This window comes from Salvelinus sp. IW2-2015, linkage group LG27, assembly GCF_002910315.2.
Source record: "Salvelinus sp. IW2-2015 linkage group LG27, ASM291031v2, whole genome shotgun sequence".
In the NCBI taxonomy this organism is placed as follows: domain Eukaryota; kingdom Metazoa; phylum Chordata; class Actinopteri; order Salmoniformes; family Salmonidae; genus Salvelinus; species Salvelinus sp. IW2-2015.
In genome coordinates this window covers 37,351,911-37,371,431 of record NC_036867.1, presented here as the reverse complement: position 1 = coordinate 37,371,431, position 19,521 = coordinate 37,351,911, and the positions used below count along the sequence as shown (strand labels likewise).

Here is a 19,521-nt window from a genome sequence, read left to right as displayed (position 1 = left end):
ATGACCCTGTACCACGCACTGCTCCTAGCTCTAGCCTGTCTGCTCTAGCTTCCTCCCAGGCAACTCGAGCCGGATGTTTATGTCAACCATCAGCAGGTGAACTGAAAGGTTTGTTTCACGATAAGACATTTTCACGTTTGGGCCACATACAAGTGCCATAAATTTGGCTAGCCGTTTGTATGTAGCTAGCTTGGACGATGTTACTGGTGGTTCTGACTATCAAGATTTCGGTATGAATTGCACGTCGAACTTCAAAAGGAAGCAGCAATGCTGCAGGCAGTCTAATCCTGTCAACGCTAGCTAACTAGTTAGGTAACCTACAAACGGTATCATTTTGCAGCTGTCAATTATTTTACATTTTAGCTAGCCAACTTTGTGTCGAATGCCACGCCCAGCAGCTGTTGGCACTGTAGACTAGAGCATGTAAGGACCACCAAATAAGTGCTGCTGATTCTAATGTCGCTAACTTGGCTACCTACGACTGGTGAGTGAATTTCTTGTGCTTTTTAAGTTAGACATTTAGCGATCTAGATCACAACAGGCTCCGTGTGTGTTACCCACGCCAGCCTGCACGTGTCCCACTGTCTCCTCTTGTCCATTCAGCTGTAAGAGAGAGGGGCACCTGCACCCCAGACATGAGCATGGAGGCCTCATGAAAGATTAGATTTTTTTTTAAACAAGCCACCATTCACAATTGGGTGGGCTGACTGGGGAGTTGTCTGGCCTGGGCAATGGGTTTGCTTGGCCCAACAGCTGGCCTGTCCTATGAGGGTCTCTCCCTTTCTCCTGCCTGCCTCCAGGTCCTCACCCTGGCCCCATGGACCACAACACTCCTGCTGCTGCTCCTCACCGACCTGGCCCTCTCTGCCACGGCTGGAGGCAGCCTGTCAATAGCAGCCATTACTGGTCAGTGGTCAAAAGTAACTAAAGGGACAAAATTATTAAACCTATTTTTTTATTAGGGCAAAATTATTTTCTAAATATTTCCTGAACCTTCCTCCTGTTTTGTGCCTACTGAACATGACCGTGTATGTTGACTGAGATGGCTGGAGGTCAGTGGTGACGTGGCCCTTGTAACTGAAAAGCCAGCGGGGTCAAATAAAAGGTCCGAGAGCACAGTGGCCATAGATGCTATTAAATGACTATTCTAATTCCTAATTCTCTTCTGCTCACTTTGACACTGGTAGCGCAGTGTCTTCTAGTAAAAGTGTCCCCGACTCTCTACTTCACTACTTGTCTTTTTAACCCTAATTTGCATAGTTCAGGCCTATTGTCCTAGGCCTATTACTGTTGAAAAAACATTTGAAACCAAATCTTCATCTAACCTTTGAAACTGTGTGGTGTTTGGAGTGCTGTGTTGAAGACGACCTGCCATTTTGAGGAATGCCAGCTATTTGTGGCTGAGAATGCAAATCGGGGTATAGGTGAACTTCCAGCAGTTGTTGCTGCAAAGACACCTGTTTACTTTAAGTCGAGGGGGCAGGTGGTCTCTAAGCCACTGTAACAGTGTGGCTAATGGTCAATGGGCTACTGTGTTATTAGACTATGTTATACAGTATGTTGGGTGGACCGCCAGCAGTTGTCGTAAAGACACCTGTTTACTTTAAGCCGAGGGGGCAGATGGTCTCTAAGCCGCTGTAACTGAGAGTGGCTGACAGCTTACGGTCAATGGGCTACTGCAGCGTTCACCAACTGGCGGGTCGAATTTGATTGTATTCAAATGAAAGCGAGGTTTGTAATGATTGTTAAAGTCAAACATATTTGTTTGGACTTCTTGTGCTCAATTTGCAGTCTACAAATGATTTGTAATTATGTTCTGGCCCTCCAACCATCTGCTCCAGAAAACATTGGCCCGTGTCTGAATCTAGTTGATGATCCCTGGTCTACTATGTTATTAGACTGTTATACAGTACCATGGGCCAGCTTTACTCTTTTGCCTCCAGCTCTCCAACATCTGCCCGGGCTACTCTGCTCTCCTCAGCTGCTGTGGTTCTATTACACAGCCAAGGTAATACTGAGTGCTAAAACACAACTCCGATGCGCTCACAGTCCCAACAGTGACTTATGTGAGTGTCAGATAAACAAGTCACAGTTGGGAGCATTTTACTTTTGTTTATAAAGAAAGTTCTGTCCAGTGCCACCAACTCCATTTAAACTTGCCTAAATACATGCAGTGTTTATCCCAACTTAAAGTTCAGGAACTAAACAAATTATTTGTGCTTCCAAGTCATTTCCCTTAAAGTGTGCCGCCTGGAACAATTAAAAAGTCCCCCTTTTCATACTCATTCCAGCCCACCCTACATGCCCATCCTGTCCCCTTTCACCCCACTGCGACTCCCCCCTCCCCTCTTGCATTCTCTGTAAGGACATGCAGTGCTTTTAACATGATTTACCCCAGTAGAAGTGTGTAACCCTAACCCTGACCCTCACCCCAACCAAGCCAAAAACAAAGGAGTTAGAGTGGCTGCAGTACCCCAACTAGCCAGGTGTTCCTCACCCCAGGCCTGTGTTCTAGTAGCACTGGCCTCATGTTGCAGCTGCCTGCATGACTCCCTTTGTGTGCCTCTGTTATTGACCATACACCCCCTCTTTGATTCATTGCTCACACAGGGGAAGACCCTTTCAGAGTGACAGGGGCTGTGTGTGTGTGTGTGTGTGTGTGTRTATATCTCTGTCTACGCGTGCCTATAGGAGACTGGGTTCATATGCGCCTGCCCGCCTGCGTTTGTGGGTCTCATTGTGAGGTCACTGCACTCCCATTGGTGGAGCCAGGCAGCCAGTGTCTAACCGAGGAATGGTCGACATTGTAGCTCCATCTGTTGAGGCACTCATTGTTCAACCTGCCTGGCTTTCTTGGGAAAAACTGTACCTTATGGTAAACACACTATCCTTGGATTTTGGGTTTGAAGAGTAGGAAGCGTATGGAATGTGAAATACTTTATTTTTTGCTCACATCTGTTGAGCAGGGGGGGATCTATGAACTTCTAAAAGCTTTCTCTAATGCTGGAATGAACCAAGTTATTTCCTTAAGGCCATTTTACTAAGGAGGTTTGCTTTGTTTGGCCGTTGGATGTTTTACTGAGGTCAGGGTAAGTGGAGATATTAGGCCTAACAATTTAGGCTCTTTCTCATCAAACCATGTCTGTTTCAATGCAGAATTTCAATAGGCTTATGTCTTCTGACAGAATTATAACAGGTTTAAAAAAACAAGTTGCCATGAGCGTTTGTAATGACATCAAATATGTTAGTATTTAGCTGTACCCAATTAGGCCTTTGTGTTATTTTTCCTTGGAATGTGTAGTGATTTATGTTTGACCAAGGGCATGTCTCTTCACCAGTGGAGTGGTCACCTTTGAACACGTTGTCTCCCCGCACCTGTGTGACCGGTTTCTCTTTCTTATAGGGCTCTCACAGGGCTTTGGGGCAATGTCTTTTCACAGCCTCTTTAAGGGACTTGTAGCACGAGAGGGTGTATGTTATGAGACACTGACTGTGCATATGTTTTGTTTCAACATTTAGTTTATTGTGGTTTTACACTTTAGTGAAAAATACCAAATCGTGAGGAGGCTGTAGCAAGTTATGCAACACTTCTTTCTGAAAATAGTAATCTATTGGGGTAGTCTGAATTTGACCTAGATATACAATGCCTTCAGAAAGTATTCACGCCCCTTGACTTATTCCACATKTTGTTGTTACAGCCTGAATTAAAAATGGATTAAATATAAACAAATTCTCACCCACCTACACACAATATCCCATAATGACAAAGTGAAAACCAGTTTCTAGAAATGTTTGCACTTTTATTGAAAATGAAGTACAGAAATCTAATTTACGTAAATGTTTACACCCCTGAGTCAGTACTTTGTAGAAGCACGTTTGGCAGCGATTACAGCTGTGAGTCTTTCTCTTACAGCTTTACACACCTGGATTGCGCAACATTTCCCCATTTAATTCTTTAATCATTGCTAGACAACCCTTTTCAGGTCTTGCCATAGATTTTCAAATAGATTTAAGTCAAAACTGTAACTCGGCCACTCAGGAACATTCACTGTCTTCTTGGTAAGCAAATCCAGTGTAGATTTGGCCTTGTGTTTTAAGTTATTATTCTGTACAGGCTTTCTTCTCTTCACTCTGTCATTTAGGTTATTGTGGAGTATAGTTGTTTCCTCTTACTTTCTCTGACGGAATAATCTCTCCGAAAGTGAATGAGAATCAAACTAAGCTTCATGTCCGTGTTTTAAGCCTCGTTCTGAATTCTAAGAGACTATTGGAGACTTGGCCAGTTTGATAATAGTTTGGTTTTAAAAGGTAAATTATTTGTTAATTCCTTTGCTTCAAAATACTTTTGGACGAACATTACTGGAAAAACTGTCTCACTGAGATGAAGGTACTAGAAACATTGTCACTGGCTGGGTGGTGGCGTATGAGTGATGTGTTGCTGATGAGATGGGGAGAGACAATGTCCGTGTTGTTTTTTAGGATGAAGAAGAGAAGGTTCCCTTTTTAGTGTCACGTGACTGTGCTGGCGGGGCGGACGCAGCGGTTCCATGGAGCCAGTGCTACACGGAGCGGGAGGGAGAGGACCAGAAGTTACTCTCTTTCCCCTGCGGTTCCAGAAGACATCTGTTGCCCTGGCTAATGGCAGCAAAGCCTTCAGCCCTCTCCATCCCTCCCAGACAGTGCTGAACTGAGCTAACCCTTCCTTTTCTTTGGAAAGAACCAAGGAGGGAACACCCAGACCCCATCCCACACACCGCTGTCTTCCCAGTCCAAAGCCCTGTGTTACATATTCATTAGCCTACCGCTTCAGTGCTTCAATCAATGAATGCACCGCCAATACTAGGAGGGACTCTGGGCTGATGTTTGAAAGATGCTATCGAATGAAACGGCAGTTGAGCCTGGCGGCTGCCCAACAAGGCATGACATCATAGTCCACACAGCTTGATAGTTATGCGACCACTGATAATGAGCTACGTGATTCCAAGGAAAAGGTTGTAGGCTACATGACATAAGATTTCTGTAACAGCGTTTTGGTTTCTAGCCGACATTGGATAATCTGCATGTCTGAAGCAGCTTCTGCGAGCCTCTGGGATGATGATGATGATGATGATGAGAGAGACACTGAAACCCTCTCTCCCTGCTCTCTTTGTGGCCGAAGTCTTTTTCAAATCTCTGCCGTCTGTCTCTCTCAACAGGTAGCTAGGTCATCCGGAGTGCCTGCGAGAACACACGTTGAAAGATGCTGAGCGAAGGCCTCAGAGCAGGGCGGACACCCTCCACTGCATGTTCTGCATCCCATCAGGAGGACTGTTGCTTCGAGAGGCTCGTCACCTAGACAACACAACCCAGTCCCCTTCTGTGTGTGCGGCTGTGGACAGGCGGCGGGCGCTCAGAGCACCAACCCGACAATGGCTGCAGCGGAGGTGACCCAGAGTGCAACTGGCAGTTGTATTGTTGGGGAACGTCAGTCAGACACACTTAAGCGGCCCCTCTTCCCCGGGTCTTCCTTTTGTGCACAAAATAGTAAATTATTCCAGCTCTGGGTCTGTCTTGGAATATTTTTCAGGGGACATTCTTTCAACCGCTGCAGCCTAGCAACCCTGGGCCATGTTGCTAAGCAGCCCTCTTTCATATAATGCGCACACTCCCATCCTCCCACCCCACCATGACATCTTTAAAGGGATGTTACATTTTAGCAGACATGAAAACATTTAGATGAGGTTTTAGGCCTAACCTTTAAAAGGCTAGAGGCTGCAGACTCAACAGATGTATCTGCTAACGTGATGATGCCCTGTAACCACATTGTTGCACAGATATGACTAAATGATGATGCCGTGGGCTATACACTGACTGTTATTTCTTGTGATATTATAATATGCAGTTGTTTATAGTGCCCATCCGGGTTGGGGTCTTCAAATCCATTTCACAATACAAGAGATCTATTGAAACCCCTGTTTGAAAATTGCAGTTTATTTTAAGTGAGGATTTTTCCATTGAATTTGTATTTCAATGCTGAAATTACTTCTGAAATGACTGGATTGAAAAGGAAATTACCCCAAGTACCATGGTGCCCTATCTTCGAGGAACAGACTTAATGTTTCCTCATTGCAACTTGCAAGTCATCAAATTCTGCCACCCTATTGGTTACCATTGAGGCCTGAGTGTTTCTATTGTATTACTTCCTGGTCCTTTACTGTTCAAACGAGTGACTCTTCCTCAGGGGAGGAACCATATGCTCCTGAAGCACGGGGGGAGTCGGGCCTTAGCCCAACACATAATGGCCATTTGTGTTTAAACAGAGCATCCTCTGTTCCCCTTGAGATTGATGTGTTGTGACGTGGGCTGGGTGAGAGGCGGCACGCCGTGGCTGGCCCCTCTAAAAGAGCGGGAACCCCTTAATTAGGACAGGGCACCCCCAGGAACGCACCCCTCTTTGTCTCAGCCAATCTGTGCCCTGCTGGGGAGCTCGGCTCAGGTCAGCTAGTCACATCCAACAACCAAATTAGGTTCAGTGTTTGAGTAGCCTAGACATGGTCTTATTTTACTAAAGAAACATACAACAGTTCCCATATGTTTCCTAAGACAGCAGTCTGTCGCAGAGCATATGTCAAGTTCTGTATTTATTGCAGTACAATTTGTCCAAAAGTGTCAAATATTGGTTTATTGAGGATCATTAGTTTGGTATATTCTATTATTCTGTCTCTCTCTCTCGGGTGAAGCTCACAGCTCCGTCTACCTATCCTCACTAAAACCAAGAAATGAATCTCCCAGGTGTTGATAGTCAAGTCCGTTGAAGTTTCTCATCAGGTTACTGACACCAGAGGTGTGTAGGAGATGTATGTCTCGTGAGATTCAAACTTTAACGAGACATTTTAGGAGCATGGATTCCCTCCTATTGTTTTTGAACTGAAGTCAAGCCTTGTCTAATGGATCTCAGTTCATCCTTGGGCTTTACTCACTGAAATACTCTTCCAATCGTTTTGAACCATCCATTTAACTCGCTCTTTTACATCTCTCTCTTTCTCTCTCTCTCTCTCAGGCGCTCATGCCATGGACACGGTAAGACGGGGGTAGAAGTGGTGGGAGTGGTCCTCCGGGTCAGGCCTCAGCCCAGAGCTGGATGTTTGTGACAGATTCATGGGCCTGAAGGACCATCCGGAGGAGGATGGAGCAGGCCGCATCCTTGACCTGGGGCTGGATTTAGAGTACCTCCACATCGAAGGCTCCGTCAGCAGGCAGGCTGGCGCCGATACAGGGCCCAGTATGGAGCGGGGCGAGGAGGAGGAAGAGGCCTGCAAGGGCAGTGGCAGTTGCAGCTTGTCCACGCCTGGGGGGAAGGAGGGGGAGGTGGTGGGGGAGGAGAGCGCTGGGTTCGACAGTGACCCGGAGCCAGCCCGAAACAGCACCGGTTCTAACCCGGCTGGAAGAGTGTCCGTATCTGAGCTAGATGGAGTGCCTGTTCCCAACACCCACCAACCTCTGTGCAGGACTCCCTGTGTGGACCTGGGGTCCGAGGGGCCTCCTGACCCTCCGTCGGGGGAGCCTTCATCCGGGGAAGCCCTGAGGGAGTACCAGTCCAAGCTGGAGTTTGCCCTGAAGCTGGGCTACACCGAGGAGCTGGTGCGGCTGGTGCTGGCCAAGCTGGGGCCGTATACACTCATCAACGACATACTGGGAGAGCTGGTCAAACTGGGCCGTAAGGTCGAGACAAACCAACAGCTGACTGGGTCCACGGCTTCACAGACCGCCCCCTCCACCTGCTCCTCCTCTTCCTCCTCTTCTTCCTGTGGGTATGTGGAGGCAGTGGAGGCGCAGCAGGGGAGGACAGACTCCCCTTATCAGACAGACCTCCTCCTGGGGGACAAGGACAACCTGCGGCCCGTCGTCCTGGACGGTAGCAACGTGGCAATGAGGTGAGGGTCTATGAACCATAGACGGTCATCTTGATTACAGAAAACGCACAATGGCTATTTCCTCCATTGTAGCCCGTTGTAAAGGTAGTTGTGTAACTGTTGTCAAAGTCACCTACATATTGTTGATATGATGTTAGAGCCTGTAAGGTAGTTAACGTCTGTCTCCATCTCTGGTAGCCACGGCAATAAAGAGGTGTTCTCCTGCTACGGCATCCAGCTGGCTGTTGATTGGTTCCTGGAGCGAGGTCACCGTGACATCACTGTGTTTGTGCCGTCCTGGAAGAAAGAGCAGTCCCGCCCTGACGCCCTCATCACAGGTAAACACAAACACACCTGAGAGTTCACATACATATGTCAGATGGGCCTCGGTGCTTACTGGATTACACGGTTCTCCAATTCTCTCCATCTCTCTAGACCAGGATATCTTACGTCGTCTGGAGAAGGACAAGATCTTGGTGTTCACTCCGTCTCGTCGGGTCCAGGGTCGCCGGGTGGTCTGCTATGACGACCGTTTCATCGTCAAGCTGGCCTACGAGTCCGACGGCATCATCGTCTCCAACGACAACTACCGCGACCTGGCCAGTGAGAAGCCAGAGTGGAAGAAGTTAATTGACGAGCGGCTGCTCATGTACTCGTTTGTCAACGACAAGTAAGGAAGGAGTGATACGGCTCTGGCTTAGTGTCCATCTTCTTTAGCCTAGAAGTGGTATGATGTTCATTATGCTAATGCTTGGCTGTATAGGATTAAGTATGTTAATATGGTAATAATCTCTCTCCACTCCTTTCTCCCTCCCGTCCCTCCCTCCCTCGCTCCTCCCCTCCCTCGTTCTCTCTCCTCTCCTCCCCTCCCTCGCTCTCTCTCTTTCCTCCCTCTTTTTTCTACCTTTTCCCTCCCCTCTTTTTCCCCTTCCTTTCCTCCCCTCCCTCGCTCTCTCTCCTCCCCTCCCTCTCTCTCCCCCCTCCCTCGCTCTCTCTCCCCTCCTCCCTCGCTCTCTCTCCTCTCCTCCCATGCTCTCTCTCCTCCCTCGCTTTCTCTCCTCTCCTCCCTCGCTCTCGCTCCTCCCTCTCTCTTACTCTCCCCTCCCTCCCAGGTTCATGCCTCCTGATGACCCTCTAGGTCGTCATGGTCCCAGTCTGGAGAACTTCCTGAGGAAACGTCCCATCATGCCAGAGCACAAGAAGCAGCCCTGTCCTTACGGTGGGCCCCGCCATTATTATTAACTCTTTAATATGTTTATCACTTGTCCACCATGTCATGACTTCTCCCAGTGTTATAATGTGAATGAATCATTTCTTCATCAGCTGGATGACTTCCAGCTACTGGTGCTGAAGATCATTGGGTTGCTACTTTCTAAGTGAACCACTGCCGCATCATGGCAGCAGGTTAGCCTAGTGGTTAGAGTGTTGGACTAGTAACCGAAAGGTTGCAAGTTCGAATACCCGAGCTGACAAGGTACAAATCTGTCGTTCTGCCCCTGAACAAGGCAGTTAACCCACTGTTCCTAGGCCGTCATTGAAAATAAGAATTTGTTCTTAACTGACTTGCCTAGTTAAATAAAGGTAAAATTAAATTAAAAATCATCACTAGCCTGTGTGCTAACCAGTTCCCTATCCTTTCTCCCCCTTTCTTTAGGCAAGAAGTGCACTTACGGCCACAAGTGTAAGTACTACCACCCGGAGAGGAGTGCCCAGTGCCAGCGCTCGGTGGCAGACGAGCTGCGTGCCAGCGCCAAGACCTCTGCCACCTCTACTAGCGCCAAGGGCCAGGCTGGCGAGGCCGGGCTGGTGAAGAGCCACAGCGTGCTCAACAATGTAGTGATGGGCACCAAGAGAGGTTCTGCCCCCAAAAGGCAGTGTGACCCCAGCATCCGGGCGCTGTCCTACGGCGAGGCAGAGGGCAAGCTGAGACACGCTGAGAAATGCAACAGCCTCAGTAGTAGTAGTGGGAGTAGTTGTTGTAGTGGGAGTGTTACTCTGTCCCCTGCCCCTGGAGGACCCCCCTCTGCCCTCAGCGACCCCCAGGAACAGCCACCGAGCCTGGGCAGGGACACACCCTACATGACCCTGCCGTACCCCCACCCTGACCCCTACTCCTCCAGCTGTGACCCTCCAGATCTGAGCTACTACTCAGTGACGCCGGTCCACTCTGGCCTGGCAGCACGGAGGAGTCCGGAGTGCCGCTTCCCGCTGGACACCGACCTGCGTCTGCTGGGCACGTCAGACTGTGGCAATAGCGGCTGTGACTTGTACGGAGAGAGAGCCTACTGTCTGTGCTGCCCAGGCCCTCTGCTGGACAAATACGTCCACCATCAGCAGCATCAGCACCATCAACACAACCGCCTGTACTCTCAACACTCTGCCCCCCTGCTCGAGCCACACCACCCCTCCCCCCACACCTCTGTCCTCTATGGCTATCACCAGAGCCTGGCACGGGGCCACAGCTTCCCTCACGACGAGCCCCCTGACCCCCACCTGAAGCGCCCTCTGTACCCCCTCCCGCACCAGGCCGTAGGCGCCCGCTCCAGCTGCCCTGGAGACTACCCCTCTGTGTCCCAGTCCGGCCCCTACCCTGCTGGCTCCCCTCTGGGCCGCTGCCTGGCCAACACGCGGCTGGAGACGCTGTCAGACTCCCGGCTGTACGAACGCTCCCTGCTGCCCCCCAGGAAAGCCTTCTCCTGGGATCCCTACTGCAGCCAACCCCCTCAGTCCCGCTGTGAGACCTACCAGTCTACCAAAGACCCACGATGTAGGCTGGGGACACACATCTCCATGGGGACAGACCACACACTCTTACCACCCACCCTACCCCCCTCAGCCCCCTCACCCATCCCATGCCCCTCAGCCATCCCACCCGTCCATGCCCCCCCACCACATGCACCAGGAGCCCCCCGCCCTGAGCCGGTACGGGGAAAGGTCTACCTCATCCTGTGTAACATCTTCCCCTCTGAGCTGGTGGGCCGGGTTATGGGGAGGAACCCCCATGTGACGGACGCCCAGCAGCTAGCTGCCGCCATCTTGGCTGAGAAGTCCCAGTCCGGCTACTGAGTCCAGCTAGCCTACTACTCTCTCCCTATTCATAACAACAGTTAGTTGTAGTTTTGACAATATAAGGGTTTGACTGTACATTTGTTTGTGGATAACTTAGTGTTAATCATGTGCAGGTGAGGATATGCGTTGATTTCCAAGTCACTTTTTCCTCCGCTGTTTGAAACATTTTAGAAATAACTGGAATCCGAGGGATCTGATTATATGCCTAATCTTACTTCTATTCTATATTTTCTACTCCATTTTGGAAACATTCACCCCCAAATTGACCACCATTTATCAACAGAATCTTGGTTGTTGGGGATGTGTATATCTTCTGTGTTCAATCGGTCTAATTGATTTGTTTCTCTGTTTTTCAGTGCTGTGTGTTTTGTTTGTGCCTGTTGTTGTGATAGTAGGTGGCTGAGTTAGTCTTCTGAGTTGAGAGAATGTCTTGCAGTAGTTGTAGAGACGGGCACGTTCGTCGACCTTGTCTTAGTAAGGGACGTCTCTGGCCCCTCGTTTTGGCTCCAAGCCTGCAGCTGCTACAGACACGGTAGACTCGAGCTCAAATCCCAAGTCAATTCCCTTTGGCTGTTTTCCCTGAAGACCTATCCAAATGGCTCAGAGCACTTGGCTTGATGTTGACAATCTGTTACAGTTACCGGCACAATCCCTGGTAGACAGAAAGCCTTTCTTTGTTGATACAAATTGTATCGTTCATTTAGGATTATATACCTGTATATATATCCGTAGGTGTGTAATCGATTCATGAAAAGCTGTTTATATATAGCTGGTGCATTTTAAACTATAATACTGTATGAGATATTCCAGGCAACATTTGATTGTTTTTAGACATGGTTTGTTTAGAAGTATTAATCAAATTAGATACATGAAAAAAGGTGAGGTATTCTGACTTTTTGGGATGGAGAATAGCCTAGGCTGGGTTGAACCCAAGTGGCCAGCTAGGTGAAATGAAATATGCGTGGGTCGGTAAAAAAATATTAATTTTGTTTTGTAACGAAAAACCTCTCTGGCACCGTGTGTCAGTGAGGGCCCGGACGTGGGCAAAAAGTAATGCCTTTACACGGCATTGTGCTAATGACACATCAAATACTCTGAACCATGTTCAGCAAACTGTTATGCATGTTTTGGTGACACTTTATTTTAATCGACCGTAATAAACCATTGAAGTCATTTATAAAGTGTGTTCACCATTTAATAATCATTTTCCCCACATTTATAACCAATTTACTAAACATTAGTTGTCTTTTTGCAGCCCCTAATCTAAAGTGAGTGCTATTTATACTTTATAATGTTTTGAGTGACCAGTGTAATTTCTCCCAAAAAGATGGGTTTGACATTGATAGACATTTCAGCAGTACCTGGTAAAATAAACTGACAGCACAGGATATATATACATTTGTGTATGAACTATGATTAATAAATGGTATGTACTGTTTGTAAACGCCATATAATTAACTTAGTTTATTACGGACCCTTAAAATAAAGCGTCAGCCATGTTTTCTTCAAGTGTTCTTGTATCATATTTTCTTTGTGCTTGATTTATCAGTTCTGTTGTATTATATTTGCTTGACAACTTCGTGCCTATCAAATATAGTATTGGCTTTGTATTCTTCATTAACAATTGGTTGTCCTTGTTTTGTTGGAAATGCAGTCTTAACTCTCATTTCGACAGAATTTCATGTACTTGGAATAACATTTACTGTATTACAGATTGGAGTTTTCCTTTGATCTAATTCTGAGGGCAGAAAAATGTGATTTGTTAAGTTTAGGGTTGGGTTGGGTTAAAAAAAAACAGGCTTCAATCCCCCGGCATCATCAAGATTAGAACCTGTGACCTTCTGGTCCCAGTGCCTAGTCCACTACACCAACAGGKGGGAGGGCACCACGCTTGTTTTTTCACATATTTAAAGCTGTTCATTTAGACTATTATTATGTTGGAAAAGAAAAGTATCATTGGGATTTGAGCTGGCAACCCTGTGTGTGACGCCCTTTAACCACCCACAAGGCCTTTTATTTGACTCACCTGCATACTCTGCCCACGGACTGACAGGGTTTCATCCAGAGATAGAGGACTCTAGTGCCCAAAAGCATGTTTTAGCATGGGCAGCGCCTTTGAGGTCTTTCACGAGTTTGAAGAAGTCAGCTGGGTGGGACTTCCTATGGGTTTAGGAAGGATCACATAATTCCATCCAGGTCGTCAGGAGGGGTCAACCAATGAATTATACTTGTGAGGAAACATATCACCAACCATGGCTTTATGCCATTTCAAAACACACTCTAGGTGGCAGTGTGCACCCTAGAAGAAAATGGACTACTTCAAAATGGAGAYGGCCACAATGACGCTGCCCGTGATCTGACGCCATAACGGGAAAGATGCAATGTCTATGGTTTCATTCTGCCCTCGATGCCAAGCTGTTTGAACAAGTTCAAATAAAAACACCAATGAGCCAAACATTTGATGTGCAACAAGTCAATGGCAATTAGTGCTGTTAATTTGGCTTTACATTTCCTGATGTGATCAATGTTAGTGGCAGCTGACCAGATAGAGGACAGTGAGAAAAAACATTTTCAGATCAAAAGATGAACTGCTCATTGTATGTTCTTGTTATCAAGGTGTCGTCTGCACTGCATTAATTAAACCATGAATGAACAGTGTTGTTTGAGGTTCATGTCTAAAGAATCACTGACATTCAAAATCACTTATCAACATAACTTTTACTGGTGTCAGAGGTACCAATCATTTAAACCAATACTATATTTGTTACATATATACAATATAAAAAAGATAAAGGCAACTTCATTTGAAACTTTTATTGTGAAACCAATGGACTAAGCTCCATCCGGGCCTTTATCTTACAGAAACACTAGTATGAACATAAGGAAAAACTGAACCGCATACGTGACAGCTGGTTCCAACACAGGCATCACTGACACGGCTCTCATTGGAGGCGACACAAGCGGGCTAACAGGCTCAGCCAATGGGAAAAGCCCAACTCAATGCACCCTGCCCTAAATATGGGGGATGCTGGCATGTAGAGGAGTTCTTTTCACCTCTAGTGAGCTACTGATGCATGCTGGTAGATAGTTTGATCTTGGAACACATTACAAAAATAAGTTGGAAGCACAGTTTTTTCACCTGCTATGGCAAATACAACCCCTATATTTGGACACTCACTGGGTTAACGAAAAGGCAGGTTTGGGTCAAGCCCCTTCAGTGTCCTCCGGATCCAAACAAGTGCTTTATTTTATTAAAACTCTGGCTTTAAGATCAACTTAAACCAGCTGTCTAGTGTAGCATAATACATTCCATCCAATTGCAAATAAAAAAAAACTGAACACTCGGGTTCATTCAAAACGCACCAGTAACATTTATCCACAAAGCTGGAGTTAATTTGATTTGGAGTGAGTAAAAAGGTTGTGTGAGAAAAGATCAAGGTCTGAAAATGTTTTTATTGGCCTGTTCTCTATTCCCACTGAACATAACATTTAAATCTGCAGAATTATAAGATTGAGATGGGGGGGGGGGGGGGGGGKKGCCCCAAGAGGCTGGGTCCCTCTAATGAGAGCGTATAAATAGGGGGGCACATTCACCTCTAACATCTGCACTGGTCTGTCTCTTCACAGTCCTAAAATGGTGGCACTGCCATTGAGTTTCCATCCATCCTGCTGACAGCTGTGGCAGAGAAAATGGTGAGCAGATCTGTCCAGCAGCAGAGGAGAAACATGACGGTCCTATTCTGGCCCCAGTTGGCTGTCGGCAGATGCAGGTCCCGAGTCCAAACAGCACTTAACAATAACCAGTCAAACCAGCTCCACAGGACAGACACCCTGTCTACACAGCCTGGGTCACTGCAGTCCTCAACCTTACTACTGCACAGTATCAGAACAGTCCACTACAGACTCACAGCCGTGTCCTCAGTGTTGGATTGGCTTGCGTGACCTTTGATCTTCTGTATAATTTAGGTGTAGTTACAGTTCAGAGAAACTTCAGTAACAGAAGGTAGTAACACAAGGTAGATATCTCAAAGAGACCACCATGTAAAACTAGCTCCAAACTTAATATCATTTTTTAATCAATTGTCTCCACTAGTGACACTTCAATGCGTCATCGCTTGAAAGTACATCTGGCATAAAAATAGCACTCATTTCAGTTGAAATGTTAACCAATAAAGCTACATCGCCTCCTAGTCTGAACTAGTCAAGCCACAGTCAAAACTCAATCTGTGGGAGGGGATTTGAGACCGAGTGTTTGTTTGGTCAGTCACCATGGTTACAGTATTGAGGTAGAGCTCTGTTCTCCGATGAGGACTGACGTTTTCATGGGCTCTCCAGCCAGAAAGACCATGGTATACCTCTTCAAAAGTTACTACTATGCAGACAGACAATAATGGCACTCTCACAACACTTAAGCATCTCTGTCTTTTCCAGGCCTTTGTGAGTTGGTAGGCAGAGGAAACCATCTATGGTGACTGGACATGAAACATTAGGAGTCAGCTCACAGGAGCTAAACTAACAGCTTTCGCTCTCTCTTCCTACCTGTCTGTCGCAGACGCACACACACCTAACCAATTAGCTTATCTCCATCATACTATCAGCTCATCTCAGACCAAATGTGTTTCTCTACAACAGTATGACATCAAGCCTCACACCTCTCCTCAAGACTGGTGTAGTGGCTTTGCACTGATGCTCAGAGTCTAGATAGTAGGGCCGTTCCACAAAATGACTTCCTTTTGCATCCCTTTGATATTTTAAGTAGAAATGGTGAATCAATATAGACATTTTAAAAGCCTGTTCTTTTCAAATGAAGTGCTCTTTAATATAGACCACATGGTAAATTCAATAAATCTGATTTTTATATGAATAAAGACTTAGTGGCAAAATTCGTCACTCGCCTCCGACTTCCCGGGAGACTTTAACCCAGTTAACATCAATTTCTCCAGATTTTCACCATCATTGTTAAGCAATAGTTGTCATTTCTGAAGACTTTATTTCATGCGATTAGTGATTCATTTTAAGGTTACAAAAAAAACCTGGTCTCTCATTAAGGTCAACCCTGTTACGACAACTGAACTCTCACTTTAATATGGTGAAAATATTCCTTTCTAAATGTATTTTTCTACAATAGAAAACATTGAATATCTAATAGTCAAATCATAGTGTAAAAGCAGGAGAGCTTGTTCCACTCTTTTTGGCCATTTTGTGGTAGAAGACAGTGGGTCGAGTATAAAACGTCAACCCTGTTACCCATAGGCTCATTTCTTTTAAAACAATGAAATGTTTTGAAAATTGTTCACAACATAACTGAATGGATCGAGCCCCTAACACAAGCCTCTACCAGCCTCGGACCAATCTACCTTCAAAGTTAACAATGAGAACAGAGAACTTAACAAACAGGGCTTCAATAAAACGTGTCATAACCATAGATCAGAACAAAATCAAAAAGGTTTTGAAAGTACCAGACAGCATCAATACGTTCAGTTGAAGACAACCGAGTCAGTAATACTAAGCATTGCATACTAGCTTTCTGGCAAGAACAACAAAGCTTCCCATGGCCCTGTTCGCTTAAAAATCCAATCTTTCCCATTTTGGTTTTTCTTGTGTCTCCACATTAGATATTTGAAAGCAAAGCACAGACGCATTCTTTGCAATACAAGGAGAATACCACTTTCGGAACGGTGCAAAGCGTTGCTTGCGCCCGATTCCTGATGGAGATGCGGGCAGAGCTTTGGCAAAGTTTGAGGCGGTGGCGGCCGTGCCCTCTGGAACCTTTGCGGGTATGGGTACGGGGAAAAGGGGGGAGTGTAGGAGGGACAGCGCCTGTTGCTTTGACGAAAAGCGAGTCGCCAATGGACGGATGGGGGAACCCAGACCAGATCACATGGACTCAAACTCGTCGATGCGCTGCTTGGTGTTGCCCAAGCGGATCTGACGTAGGGTCTTGTACTTGTCTCTCCCGGCCTTCACGTTCTCCGCGTGAAGCATGTCATTCTGGGTCTTCATGGTATCGTCTATGGCTTCAGCCAGCTCCGAGCTCAACACCTGGTGGAGGAGAGAAAGGGAGAGGGTAGAGAGAGATGGAGAAAGGGAGAGGGTAGAGAGAGATTGGACGAAGGGACGAGCGGTAGAGAGAGATGGAGAAAGGGACGCAGCGGTAAGAGAGATGGAGGAAAGGGAGGCAGGTAGAGAAGATGGAGAAAGACGGAGGGGGTAGAAGAGAGCGGAGGAAAGGCAGAAGAGGGGGGTCGAGCGAGAATGGGATGAAGACGGGCTGGAGAGTGGAGAGCGAGGGGTAGAGAAGAGATGGAGAGAAGGGAGGGGTAGTGAGAGAGAGAGATGGAGAACAGAGTGAGGATAGAGAGAGATGAGGGAAAGGTGGAGGGGGGTAGAGAGAGATGGAGAAAGGGAGGGTAGAGATAGATGAGAAAGGAGAGAGGGAAGAGAAGAGAGAGAGAAGGGAGAGGAGAGGAGAGATGGGAAGAAGAGGAGACGGTAGAGAGAGAATGGAGGGAAAGGGAGAGGGTAGAGGAGATGGAGAAAGGGGGGTAGAGAGAGATGGAGAAAGGGGAGATAGAGAGAATGGGAAAAGGAGGGGATAGAAGAGATGGAGAAAGGGGGGGGATAGAGAGAGATGGAGAAAGGGGCGGATAGTAGAGAGAGATGGAGAAAGGGGGGTAGAGAAGAGAATTGGAGAAAGGGGGGGTAGAGAGAGAGATGGAGAAAAGGGGGGGATAGAGAGAGATGGAGAAAGGGGGGAGAGAGAGAGATGGAGAAAGGGGGGATAGAGAGAATGGAGGAAAGGCGGGGATAGAGAGAAATGGAGAAAGGGGCCATAGTAGTAGAGAGAGATGGAGAAAGGGGGGGTAGAGAGAGGGTTGATTGATTGAAACCTCTCAATGACAGTTAACGCCACCCAGCAACTAAAGAAAGCCCTTTAAGGGGAGGTCATCAGGTCTTGGGGTTAAAGGTCAGAGGGGACTGACCTGCAGCTGCTTCTTGAGGCGCTCGTTCTTCTGGGCCTCGGTGACGCGCTCCTCCTCACTGCGCAGGTCCAGGGCACTCACACCCTCCAGGGAGAGCTCGGCGGCGTCCTCAGCGTGGTTCTCGTCCTGCTCCTCATGCTCGCTCTCCGTGGAGCCGCCCGCTGGTGTCGACGGGATCGTCATCACAGTCTTCAGCTCCTCCTTGGTCTTCTCCAGGTCGTCCTGGGCTGAGATGGCCTGGGGAGAAGGTGAGTTATGGGACTTATTCAGGAAGGTGCAACGTTATAGAACATTTCAGTACAACCTACAACTGACTGATTCTATACAGTGTAGTCTATATTGTAACCAGGACACAGTGTAGAATGTAGGGAGGTGGTTACCTTCTGCTGCCATTCAGTGGCCTCCTCTTCCTTTTTCCTCTTGGCTTCCTCCAGCAGGGCTATTTTGGCGGTGAACTCGCCCAGCTCAGCGGCCAGCTGTTCCTGGTTCTTCATCTGGTCAGCGGCCTGCCTGGCCAGCTCTGCCTTGGCCTCCTCCGCTGCCTGTCTCTCCCTCTCCAGCCTCTCCGCCTCCTCCCTGGCTCTCTTCCTCTCCTGCTCCAGCTCCAGGGCCCTGCGTGTCTGCTCCTCCAACTCTGTGACCATGAACAAAATACACAAAGTCCGTTAGCCCGTCTCAAAAAACAACCCTTTTCGCTGTTCTTCCTCAAACCATGTCCAGCAGCACCCACAATTTTTACAATGTGACCAATGGGATGCTTGGTCAGCCATGATCTCACAAATAATGTGATTGACTGTAAGAACAAAACGACAAAGGAAAAATTATATAACAGGCAGGAAATGCCTATAAAAAGTGAGAGAGGACCCGCACACAACAGTAAAAACAGTATGGAACAAAAAGAAAACAACATGGATGTCTCTGTCAACACACCGCCCAAGTCAGTCTATACCCCTGGAACACAATGTGGATGTCTCTCTGTCAACACACCGCCCAAGTCAGTCTATACCACTGGAACACAATGTGGAGGTCTCTCAACACACCGCCCAAGTCAGTCTATACCACTGGAACACAATGTGGACTCTCAACACACCGCCGCAAGTCAGTCTATACCACTGGAACACAATGTGGATGCCACTCTGTCAACACACCCCAAGTCAGTCTATACCACTGGAACACAATGTGGATCCCACTCTGTCAACACACCGCCAAGTCAGTCTATACCACTGGAACACAATGTGGATGCTCTCTGTCAACACACCCCAAGTCAGTCTATACCACTGGAACACAATGTGGAATGTCTCTCTGTCAACACACCGCCCAAGTCAGTCTATACCACTGGAACACAATGTGGAGTGTCTCTCAACACACACCGCCAAGTCAGTCTATACCACTGGAACACAATGTGGAGTCTCTCTCAACACACCGCCCAAGTCAGTCTATACCACTGGAACACAATGTGGATGCCCCTCTTCAACACACCGCCCAAGTCAGTCTATACCACTGGAACACAATGTGGATGCCTCTTGTCAACACACCGCCCAAGTCAGTCTATACCACTGGAACACAATGTGGAATGC

At 47.3% G+C, this 19,521-nt stretch overlaps 2 protein-coding genes across 7 annotated transcripts in view; one reads left to right on the top strand and one right to left on the bottom strand.

Annotated features, from left to right (window-relative positions):
* Positions 1-17: 17 nt before the first annotated feature.
* Positions 18-12,470, top strand: LOC111953173 (probable ribonuclease ZC3H12C). 6 transcript variants are annotated; one of them, XM_023972266.3, is made up of 6 exons: positions 18-108; positions 7,040-7,913; positions 8,091-8,230; positions 8,328-8,562; positions 9,005-9,111; positions 9,547-12,470. In XM_023972266.3, the coding sequence occupies exons 2-6, from the start codon at positions 7,138-7,140 to the stop codon at positions 10,956-10,958; spliced, it is 2,670 nt and encodes an 889-aa protein (XP_023828034.1). In that variant the 5' UTR covers positions 18-108; positions 7,040-7,137; the 3' UTR covers positions 10,959-12,470. The 6 variants fall into 6 exon arrangements, with proteins under 6 accessions (XP_023828034.1, XP_023828033.1, XP_023828032.1 ...); XM_023972265.3 differs by lacking the exon at positions 18-108 and adding an exon at positions 131-484; XM_023972264.3 differs by lacking the exon at positions 18-108 and adding an exon at positions 2,725-2,875.
* A 1,190-nt stretch (positions 12,471-13,660) lies between these two features.
* LOC112067739 (radixin) overlaps positions 13,661-19,521 on the bottom strand; it is a 12,800-nt gene continuing 6,939 nt past the window's right edge. The window contains exons 4-6 of the mRNA XM_024134633.2: positions 18,325-18,578; positions 17,945-18,181; positions 13,661-17,003 (exon numbers count right to left, since the gene is read on the bottom strand). Of these exons, the coding sequence (XP_023990401.2) occupies positions 16,839-17,003; positions 17,945-18,181; positions 18,325-18,578 (656 nt within the window). The 3' untranslated portion in view covers positions 13,661-16,838. The remainder of the gene's footprint in view (positions 17,004-17,944; positions 18,182-18,324; positions 18,579-19,521) is intronic.